Source organism: Nestor notabilis, unplaced genomic scaffold (genome assembly GCF_000696875.1).
Source record: "Nestor notabilis isolate BGI_N333 unplaced genomic scaffold, ASM69687v1 scaffold26996, whole genome shotgun sequence".
Classification (NCBI taxonomy): domain Eukaryota; kingdom Metazoa; phylum Chordata; class Aves; order Psittaciformes; family Psittacidae; genus Nestor; species Nestor notabilis.
Window position 1 is genome coordinate 12,768 of NW_009933836.1, and position 12,004 is coordinate 24,771.

The 12,004-nt window shown below is 35.9% G+C and overlaps 1 protein-coding gene across 1 annotated transcript in view; it reads right to left on the reverse strand.

Moving 5' to 3' along the window:
- VTI1A (vesicle transport through interaction with t-SNAREs 1A) overlaps window positions 1–10,796 on the reverse strand; it is a gene marked incomplete at both ends in the record, with an annotated part of 11,420 nt that extends 624 nt beyond the window's left edge. The window contains 2 exons of the mRNA XM_010017064.1: window positions 4,327–4,347; window positions 10,719–10,796. Coding sequence (XP_010015366.1) covers window positions 4,327–4,347; window positions 10,719–10,796 — 99 coding nt within the window. The remainder of the gene's footprint in view (window positions 1–4,326; window positions 4,348–10,718) is intronic.
- Between the last annotated feature and the right edge of the window lie 1,208 nt (window positions 10,797–12,004).

Here is a 12,004-nt window from a genome sequence, read left to right on the forward strand (position 1 = left end):
TGATGTAAAAAGATGTAAAAACAAAACACTGGTTACCTGATTTACATCTCTTACGCCTAAATATATATATGAATATATAAACAACATACACAAACACATCTATAAGATATTTTTCCCAGAATTCCTTTGCCCATTTATAAGAAAACAATAAACTGTAGTAAAAATGCATCTTCCAATGCATTTTCACTTGGGCAGTCTACAATAGTGAAAAAGTCAAATTATTATTTTCATCAGTTTATTCTCTACCTAAAACACCAACATTTCAACATGTAAGCTCCTTTTCTTTGGAAATTTCATCCTAGACTAGCTCTAATCAAGCCATCACAAAACGTAACCCCCCTCACAGTAAAGCTATCACACACACCTTTCCGAGCACCCCTTAACCCAAACCCAGCATTTTGGATATTTGTCAAAAAATATTTCCTACAACTTCGCCTTGTTGACAGATGTCATTTTAAAAATGAAGCAATGCTTTCTAATAATAATAAAAAAAGGAGGTGCCATACATATTATCTGAGTGGCTGTCTACCGAAACGATCTACCTTGCTCTAATGAGCCCCTATGGATCTTGGGAGATGCAAGCTGTATTGACATGCACACTTAAGCTAATACACCTAGACCAGTGCCTCCAAGCTCTAGCAGCCAGGGATGCTGACAGAATATCTCGCTTCTATCTTCAAAGAAAGGAAGTGATTAGTATGTTATCATTACCATTCAAAACGTGATTTCCCTATTCCCTCCCGGCATAGGTGACACATCTCTGAGATGCGGCCAGACGATCGAGGCAGCTAAAGCCACATCAAAGCTTGCCTTGAATTTTTTTTTTCCTTTTTTTTCCCCCCCCTCTCTTTTTCTTTTTTTGGAAATCATTAAAACAATGCATTTAGATCAGCACAGATAGGACCCAACGTGAAGGTCAGGAAAGCTGCAATAACAGTCTATAATAATTAATAGAGTTGTCTAATACACAGTGGATAGGTTAAGAGTAAATTGCAAAAAAGCCTTTTGCATTCATGGGGGGCAGGCCACCAGGAAAAAAAAAAGGAATCAGCACAAGCACTTAATAAAATTTAAAACCAGAAGTTACAGTGCTGTAATTGAAATCACGACAGCAACTAGAGTGGTGCATGTTCTTAGTACTCATGGTCAATCTAGATAATTAGTGTTAATTTTGCTTAATTTTTTTTTTAAAGGCACCTTTTCATAACATCTGCTGTTTCCTCTCCAGTGCCGATTAGAAGAAAAGAGGAAAAAAAAAGTGCAAGCCTGCAGTGCCTTTCTCCAAATACTGCCCCCCCCCATGATATTGAAGAACAACTAGTTCTAAATACTCGTGTTAAATGTTTTAAACTTAGTAAAAAACATCAGAAACCTGACACTATTACAGAGATGTCACTCAAGAAAGAAAAGTAGAAGAGAAGGGGGGGGGGGGGTATAAAGGAGTTTAGAAAGCAAAAATCTTAAAAGTTAGAAGATACTTTAAAAAGAAAACACAGCCTGGGAGTGAGCACAAGGAGTGGAAGATTATAATTACAGAACAGATGTATAGTGCTGTAGTGGTATACTGGAAATGAAAAGACTATCCTGCTATGTTGCGGGGAGGGGGGGGAAGGAAATAATCAGATTTCACATTACAATGTGGAAGAGCTACCCAAGAGAAAGAATTAGCATTTAACTGTGTGTTTTGATATACTATATAACCCACATTTAATCTGAAAAGTAAATTGCAGGCCCCCAGTTCAGTTCATTCTTACTGAGAGCAATTAGAATACTAAAGCCCTGTGAACTCGGTGCTAACATTAACTCAGAGCTGTTTCTTTCTTAATTTCAGAACCTTTCCACCCAAGCCATTCTATAATGAAACTTAATTTTTATTAAAAAGGGTGGTGCTATTTACATTGCTTGGGTTTGGAGGCACCCTGTCCTTTGGTCATGAAATCAGTGCCCTACAGTAACAGCTGATGCTTCCAACTGCTTCCCACCCCTCCCCAAACTCCTTCTCCCACAGTATCCCCTGCTCTCTGTGAGGTGGGTAGCGAGGTGATTCAGTGCATCTTGCAGCTTCAGAAACAGCTTCTATCTGGAGTTATATAAGGAAGTTTTGCAAAGTGGCACGCTATCACTAGAGATTTAGTCATTGCATGTGGGCTGGATTCAAACTGAGATCTCAGGAGCTCAAAAGACAGAATGACACAGCCTCCATGGAAGCCTGTGTACGGCAAGCGTGCTAGAATAGAGCCCTGTAATGAGAGGAAGCACAGGTTTTATTAACAAACACTATGGCAAACCACAATTTCTTTTAAGATCAGTTCATACCTCCTTAGGAGAACTATAATTGGGGATGCCTTGATGTTTCAGTATGTGACGAGTTAAGAATTATGCCTGAGTCACCATACTAGCCTTCATTTTAACTTTAATGTGCATTTTGCATTGGGTATAAAAACATCATTGCAATTACAACCTATCCAGCACATAGTGGGTACTAAATACAGAGAACAGAATGCTAACAATTGTTTCTCAAATTATTTCTCTCTCTACCTGTACAATCAAACTAGAAAAAATAACAAATCCCTTTATTTACTTCTATTTCCTGCCTCTTTCACAATATGCAGAGAGACGAACAAGTAACTTATGAGGCCAGCAAGGAAAAGCAAAAAAGAAAATCACCAGGACCAATGTCAAATCTTTTCAGGTGGCTAACAAAGAGGATTTAGAAGCCCCAAAAGGTATGACTGAGTTGAGCATAGCTCCCAAGTTGCAATAACATCCTGAATTTTCTTATTGGCCTTCATAGCTATTTCAAAAAGGAGAGCAGTTAAGTAGCAGCTTTGTTCTTTATATCTGATTCAGTTTTCAGAGTAAACTTACAAATTAGGAATCTTTATGCTTATAAAACTATAAACTACGTTTGCAAGCAAAAATGACCCTACTACATTGTTTTACAAAAGCACAGGAGCAGACATGCAGCTGTTGTTAACGGGATGAGCAAATGAACCTTGTTCTGAAAAATCTCAGAAATCAGGCTATACAAGCCCTTGCAACAATATTGTCATCTGTTTAAATACTGGGACTATTGGGGAGGGGAGCTCAGCAGTGGTGGGAGGGCTTTCATGTGGTTGCATGTTTATTTTGTTTAATTTTTTTTTCCCATTTAACATATTAATATCAGCTCCACAAGAAGAGGGAAAAATAAAGCATTCAGGGAACTACTGAAACAATCTTTACATCACAAATATCTTACTGTTTTTAAGAATTCTCTGTAATTGTCCTTAATCTGGTTACTTTACAATTCTTTGTCATCACCATTTCTAAAACTTACAAATCCTTTCCTGCGGAGTTCAGTATTCAATACTGATATGTCTGGGAACACATGTTTCAAAAAGAAGATACCAGACAAATATGGGATGTTAAAATACTCATGCTTCTAAACATATTTATTCAAATACTTCACTGGTTCCAACTCTGTACATAACCCTTCAGAAATCTGACCTATAAGTAATCTTGACTTTACTGAGACCTTTTTCTTGGTAGCTATCAGGAAATAACAATAATAATAAAAACAAGCAGTTCAGATACCTGCTTTGCTACAGCAGCAAGTAACAGAGAAGATTAATTTCAGAAAATATACTGAAACATTTGAGGAACTGACCATTAAAACAGGCTTCTCTCTCTAAATATTTATGAGTCATTTTATAACTGGAAGAAAGGTGTTCTGGAATACTGATCTCTAGTGTTACACCTACAGATCTACAGCACTCACAAATACATAATAAATATTGATATCTGTGCATAGGTCTACCTGTACTGTATTTGCAGTGGATATACAATATCCAGTATAATACATAAGCTACTTGAATACCTCACACCAAACTCAATCACTGTGAAATACTGTGTAATTTTTACAGTGTTTCAGCACAGGTTTTTACCAAAGCAATGCTTTCACTTTCAATAATGGAGTATAAATGTATTTACCCTATCAAAGATTTTGTGATGTAAACATGATTATTACCGTACCTGATTTGATCATGGTATTCTAGCAGAGATCAAATAATAGTGGTTTTTTTTCCCCTCTTCTTTTTCTAGTGCCTTTAAAAAAATTTCCACTATCAAAGAATGTTAATTTCTAAGGTTTGATCTAGAGATTCCTACGTAAGTATACAATTATTAGGGAAAAAGAGGCACAACAGTGAATATTTTAAAGCAATGTAATCAATATTTTTGCTTTGTGTAGATTTCCCTGCAACAATGAACAAAAAGATCTACTTCAGATTTAGAAACTCAGCTTTAAAGGGAAAGCTAGACAACAAAAAGCAAGAAAGTACTCACCTCTTCACGTAATTTTATCAACTGCAACATGAACGCACAAAAAAGATAAAAAGGAAAGAAATGGCAGGAAAGAAAGATCAGTTGTGTGACAGGATACAGAATTAACATTGACAATTTATCTGTTTACATGTTTAGCATTTAAAAATCACAGACAAACACATTAAAAGAACCTAAACATAGACTACATGCAGAGTTTTTTGAACGAATAAAGATCACTTTCTCACACTGTCACATTAAACAAAGAGAATAGTGTGAAATTCTCTTTTAAACCACATCTAAGACACCATCATGAAATAAAGGGGAATGACTTCATAGAAGTCTATATTATAAAGAAAAAACAAGTTTACTATTCCTCTCTTCGAAGATTGTACAGCTGAAGTGGTTTTGTATATACAAGTTTTCAGAATGTTTTCTGTATATTTTAGTTGTGACAACTGATTTCTTATTTTACTAGCAGATCTAACTTATTAATAGATGAATGCATCTTTATAGCACATAAGCAGTCTTTCAATTTTTATATACCTGAGTTCTACTGCAACTATATTATCTAATTTTATTATTGAACCTCATATAGAGGGTTTTTTCCAGCTTAAAAAAAAAAGCTGCAGCTTAGATAAATGGCTCAGAATTATGATTTATTGCACAGCATATTTAAAAATAGACAAAGGAATAGGGAACAACACAAAACGTATTTCCTTCAGAAAAGACCCACTCCAGGTTCTTAATCCTAGACCACTATTCAGTGTGTGCATATATACACACATAGTGTGTCTGTGTATACTTATATAGCATATACATTTATATTTATCTATTTATGCTTGCAAATTAACACAGTCTAGCACTATTAATAATATTGCTCTGGCAGGTTTGCTATAAAACTAAATATAACCCCAGTCTGATTATCAAGCTATGTTGTAATATGCTCTCCCCTTAGAGAGATAGATAAATTATTTGTACTGGAACAAAACGTATAATTACTCGCAACAAATGCCTGCATAAAAGTGGCTCTTTACAAAAAATTACAGTTCTCTCACCGCTTCCAGTTGAATTCAAAATTACAACAGCTACATCATTATCTCAGGTTATGCTGATACTTCACCTACAGTTTCATAACACTAATTTTCAACACGTGTGTAAGCTGAGAATGTTTACTACTAATAAAGTCTCACCAGCATGAAGGAAACAAAAGAACCTCCATTATTCTCTATTGTTTCACATGGCTCGTCTAGAACTGATTGTACGCCTCACCCCGCCACCAAAACAGACAACGAGGCTCTAACAAGATGTAATTAGGAGGGCTACTACCACACGGACTTAAACTGAAACGGCTCTTCAGTACGTAGCTAAAGGAACTTTGCTAGAATTTGGTACAAAGAAAACTGCATTTTCCGCCAAACCAGCGCTTAAATTCAAGTGCTTGGCCTATCATAAATTGGTCTCTTTCTCCAGATCTTCTCCCCCTTTTTTCCCCAAAAAGGCAAACATTCAGGCTCTTTAGAAAGAGACGATCTGGGAGTTGATCACATAGCTATCTTTTCTTTCTGAGGCCACCATTCTTCAGTTGGCTATGATACTTAAAGGGCCAAAGTTTAAAACTACTCTCCCGCAATAGAGCCCGTTTGGGCATGCCACCCTGCTATAATCAATGAGAGTTTTAAAATGCTGCACATTTGTTTTTTCAATAGGTCCCAAACAAAAATGTTCTATCTTGTTTGTGCTGCATGGCTGAATTTAAGCTCTGCATGGGATTTGCAGCTCAGCTAAGTAATGGGAGAGGGTTTGGGTTTTCTTTTTTTTTCTAACATTGGCTGAAAGATATTCATTCAAATTAACAAAAGATGTATTTTTCCCCCATTTAACAATGCTCTTGATGAAAATGTGCTACCTCTACATTTCTATTTTGAAACCTTATTTTTATAATGCTCACCGCTTAACCGTAAGCAGCAACAAGCAGCGTGCAGCCACCATTTTAGGTTATGATAATCAGCGTATTTCTGAAACAAAGATGATTTTTGGGGGTTTGGTTTTTCGTTGTTTTGTTTTTTTTTGCAATACAGACTTCGATACAAGAGGCAATCTGCTCCTTTGTAGGCTGGGAAAAAAAAAACAACCAACCCATAAATCTGGTTTACGCTGGTTTGAACCAGTGGAATCTCTTGTGGCTAAGCCTTCTGCTGTGACTAAAATCAAAACTGCACCGCAGAGAGCGAGATGGGGGATGTGTGTGTATGTGTGTGTGTGTGCACGCGTGTATGTGTGTGTGTCTGTGAGGCACGTCACGTGGCACGGGAAACTACTGGATTTTTTTTAGAAGGCTGATAACGCTACCGCCGTCTCTGTCCGCATATAGATAACGAATAAATGCTGAACTCTATTAAACGCCCTTTACACATTATCGTGGGTCGAACACACAATTTTCTGAACTTATGATGACAGTCTATTTATTTTTCTATAAACCCTCGGCATGTAACGAACAGATTTGTGTCTGGTAATGATCTGCTCTGCCAGGGCTATATGAAATGATACCGACCTTCTTTAGATCTTGGGGAATTAAATTGACCAACTTCACCCCCTGGTCTGTAGCTGAAGTTTGACACACTTTATGCACAGCAAGCCCAAATCTAATATTATCACAACTTTGTAGTTAGAAATTAAGTAGCCACAAAATATTTGTTCACCGCAAATCACATATACAATGTATGTGTATATGGAGATGCAGTTTAACCTAATGCAAATTTATTTAAACTCATTAATGAACACAGTTGCAAAAGAGAAAGGAACACTAGTGCATTTCAAGAAAGTTGGTAATACTGTACCTGACATTTTAATTGAGAAGGATTTCTGATTTAACACAACACATACTTTCTAAAAAGGCATTCAAATTGCCACATAAACCAGTTGTATTGTTATTCAAGCAAAGCCATAACTTTAAGTAGTACCCTAAAAAACACGAAACTTTTGAGGGATTTCATAAACGCTGGTGGCCAGAATGCCAAATAAGACTTGAAAGCAACACAGCCCATTTTAACCACTCCTGGAAAATAAATAACAACACAATGCACACAGTAGGTTTTGGGATATGGGATTGTGAGGTGGGGTTTTTTTTTGATGCAAGGAAGGATGTCTCCAGATTCACATGATTCAAACTAAGAAGAAATTAACATATACTTAGCAATGACTTTACTTAACTCAAAGCACATAAAGAGCAGTATGCCACTACCTATCTCATTAAATAATGATGCAGTTACTTCAAAAGAAACTTTGAATAGCAGAATTGCATAATTCTTACAACTTATGAGAAGTTTCCATATGCTTTACCTGGTAAAATTAGTTAAATCTTGGTATAACCATTACAAGGCAACTCTATTCTAAGTTGTCATCTACACATGATGACTGGTACTTATGGAAGACATTGGGAAAATTAAGATGAAAGATAATTTGCCAATTCTTCAATCTGTTCTTTGTATTTCAATCTTTCTTCTTGGGAGAACAACTCATACCTATGACCCTATTCATTACAGCTTATACCTTGGCTCTGGCTTGCTGTAATTGTACCTTTGAAACTCAACTGAAAAAACAGAAGTTGAATAAAGAAAAGATCCAAATTCTTTATTTTTCCAACAGTGCTCCATTTATTTCTAGATATTTAATATGGTCATATTAGCCAATATACATCAAGTGCTTTTTGTCTTCTCACTCCACCAAAACCATTTAAGCAAACGTTTATTACGATGACAAAGACCATACCTGAAACATGCAGCTTGTATCTTATTTCCCTTGGGTAACACCCCAGTCTAACCAGATATTCAGTATTTCTACTGGCAGATTTTACCAATATTTGCAGATTGGTAAGAGCAACTCTGAGCTCGCAACGTTCTTCTACAACTCCTCTGTCAGAAGAGGAATCCGTCCACTCTCCTTTCAGTTTGGTGAGTCAACTGGGGAAAAGAAACCCACCATTTTCCAGTTTAAGAAATGTAACCTAATCCAAACTGATTGAGAACCAGAAGTCCTGCAATATTAGGGTGAAGGTCAGTCCATCTACCTAATTAATTTCCATCAGACAAAATGAAAGCAAGAATTTGAAACATCTTCAAATAATTTATATGGCTGCAAGTTATACCTGACTTCCTTGCATCATCTAGCCCAAATTTTCTATTGATATAATAACATACTGGAGCAAGAGTGAATTAGACCTGGACTTACTGAGTTAAATACATCAATATAACATGTTCAGTGTATGGTAAGTACCCAAACCTTATACTTGATTTGGACAGCTATACATTTTGATAAGCTCAACATGAGACTGAAGTTTTTGTGCTGCCTGCCTGAACCCATATCTACATGCATGTAAGATAAGTAAAAACATAACTAATGACAATTCATAAAGAAAAAGAGATTGCAAAATTGATTACTGGAGCAATACAATAAATAAATTTATTTTTTTTTCAAATACTTGCATTCACATATTTAAAAGAAGTTGGGTGACTCCTTAGGTGGTGGTATTTCACAACATTTTTCAAGGAAGAAACTCAGAAACTCAGAATTTTCAAAGGTATAGTTGGGTTATAGAAAAGGATTTTGATTACCTATAAGACTAGATAGAACTCCTTTACCAGCCAAAAATTTCTTCCATTTATGAAGTGGTCATTTGGAAGAAAAAACTCATGTTGAAGTTATCATTTGGTTCCTTGAGATGAGACCATGTTTATTCCATCATGGTTAGAATAAAGATCATAACTCGCAAAAAGTGCACATGTGAACCAGTTATTTAATCATTCCTTAAAAAGTGAAAATAAAATATTTTATCTCATCCCTCCACATAAGATATTCTGTTATAAGTAAAGCTTCTTATCACAATTGCCCTTTTATGTCTGAATTCACACAATTTTTTTCTTGAAATGTAAAAATAGCAGCACCTTAAAAGAAATAAAATAAGAATCTTAACACTTTCACAAGACTGAGTTTATGATCATGACGTGCAGACTGTGAAACTTTCCCTTAAAATCAGCCTTTCCATAAATTCATTACTGAGGGATAAAAAAAAAAAAGTCTATTTTATTCAAATTTTGGAATCTCCCCTTGCTATAGTATATAAATATGAAGATTAGTATCTTTTCAATGTAATTATTCACACAGATATGAGAGCTGCTATGTATTAAGTGTTATGTCTACAGATAAATTGCAGCCTGTATAATTTCATTAATGTATGTATTAAAGTCTACTACAGAGTTTAAAACTCAAACAGTGCATTTAAAATACTGTATAAGGTTAAGACTTAAGGGGTCTGTGTTTTAAAATTCGTTGTACTGGGATAAGTCTCCAAGTCTTTCTTCTTTTTTATCCTAGTGGAACTGACCTTATATTAAGACAGATAGAAGATATCTATTATATTAAGATAAGGTAGAAGATATTAAAAATTTCAGAACATGGTTCCAATCTGTTTCCTTATCTAATATTGCATTTATCAAATAAACATTTAAGCAATTTTAATTTTCACTACCAAAATAATCTAATAATTCTATCTGGTCAGAAAAGAAACTCTGATAGTTAAGAAAACTTTCAACTAACTTCTAACCCAAAATGCACAACTTTGATTACAGCTGACATGATTTTCAGAAAAGAAAAGAAACACTCTACTTTCAGACAGCTTGTCAAACAAGTTTCAGCACCAAAAGGAATATTAACAGGTGGGTCAGACTCCCCTGAATATAATATAGCCTTTATAATTTTCACTAGTCTAGCAGGATCCTCACTGTAGTGTCCAAAACCACAATACGGATACAAGATCTGTAAGAAGCCTCAGGATTATCAAGCTTTCCTTCATTAAAAGAGATGGATGGCACTCTGCATTCTAAGACAACACGCATTATGAAAGCATGCTCTTATTAGTACAACTTGTGGTTTTGGTACAAGGGGAAAAAATCTGTTTAGGGAAGGAACCACACAAGGAAACTGAGTGGGGTACTGCCTAATTCTGAGAGCGCACTTTCATTTGTTTTGCCTGCCAGTGTTGATTTAATTATACTGCATTATTATCAAAGCTGCATTATGTACTTTTTTTATTCCTTTTACATGTGTTTGAGGTGAAGACCTTGGCTTTGTCGGCAAACAGCACGTTTCAAGTTATTTTTTAAGTACTAAATAATAAAGAAAAGAGAAGAAAAGATTTTTTTTTAAGATAGCAGACAGTGATCACAAGTTAAAGGGTTAAATGTAAGATCTCCAAGAAACATTTTGAAGTTGATTAAGACCCCAGCTTTGCATTAAACAGTATCACTTCCACATGAGTTGTTGCTAATGCTGTTAAGGAGCAGCTTGAGAAGCCCAGTGTGCCAGTGACCTCCTTCACCCTCCAGCCACCCACTAGGGCTTCTTGATTAGCATCCTACCTGGTTCTCTGAGGAATTCCCGTCATCCCCTAGGAGCTCATTCCGCACCTCATCACTGTAGGCGATTCGTGACCTTTTCTGTAAAACAAAAAGAAAAAAAGGGTTAGGAAGTAAAGCTCCAAAGCCCTTGGTATCAAGGCTGATCATCTTAAACCTCGAGAGCCCCCTAATGGATACCTATTTGATAAAAAAAATAATAATCTGCAAGTAAAAAGTTATTAAAAAGTTCTTCAAGTGCTGTACTTTGACAAATAGGCATGAAAAACTTCAGCATTTCTAAGACAGTCACATCCTCAGCATTTCAGCAATGAAAGCAGCTTCAGTGAAGCTCAAGATATATAACGCGTGATCCCAGTATTGATAATCGGGTAACCAGAAGACGCAATATGCACTAATACCAGAAGCATTGAAGACATGCATGTGCTGGAACCAAATGCATTTTTCTGAAGAACTTGCTAGCTAGATGCAGAACTTGGCAGAGCACTGCAGTGATGCCAATAAACAGGAAAGGAAGACTGAGCTGTTCCCATATTAAAAAACTGAAAACTTGAACAACACACATTTCACAAAACTGGTTGAATTTAAAGATGAAAAAAAATAACAAGTGTTTTCTATGCCACTAAGGCTATGAAGGCCTACTGGGAAAGGGCCAGATATCAAAGGCAAAAAGAAAGGAGAGAAGACAAGTAGTAGAAGGAAACATCAGTTTACTTTAGTTCATGGAAACACCATGAAACTGATAAGACATTCATTAGATTATGACAGGTAGTCATTACTCACAGCTTATGAGCAGCAGATCTGCTCATGAACTGATCACCATATTGACTCTAAACTAGATCAAGTGCCAAGTAATGGAAAGCAAATTCTGAAGATTACCAAGGTAGCACAGCATTCAATGGGGAATCCATAAACAGAACATCAAATTTTCTGTTGGCCAAATAACAGGCCCTTAGTTAATATTTCTACACTCATTATTAAAAGAGAGAAAGGATTTTTAATAAATTGGCTAGAGTCTTTTTACATTTGAGTGTGGTTATGATCAGTTTTACTCTTCATCAGAGGAAGAAACCCAAGAGTAGCAAGAACTAAGCTATAGAGCCTTCCTTTACTGATGGGAACTTCCCTCACATTCTGCCATTGTAGTCACTACCAGTAGGAACTCCACAAAAACAAATTCCTCCTCAAAACTTCCCTAATTGGACAATCATGCCAAAAAAACATTCCTGGGACCAGGGCACAGTAAACAAGCCACTAGAAATTATACTGAGCACATGAAAATTCATTAC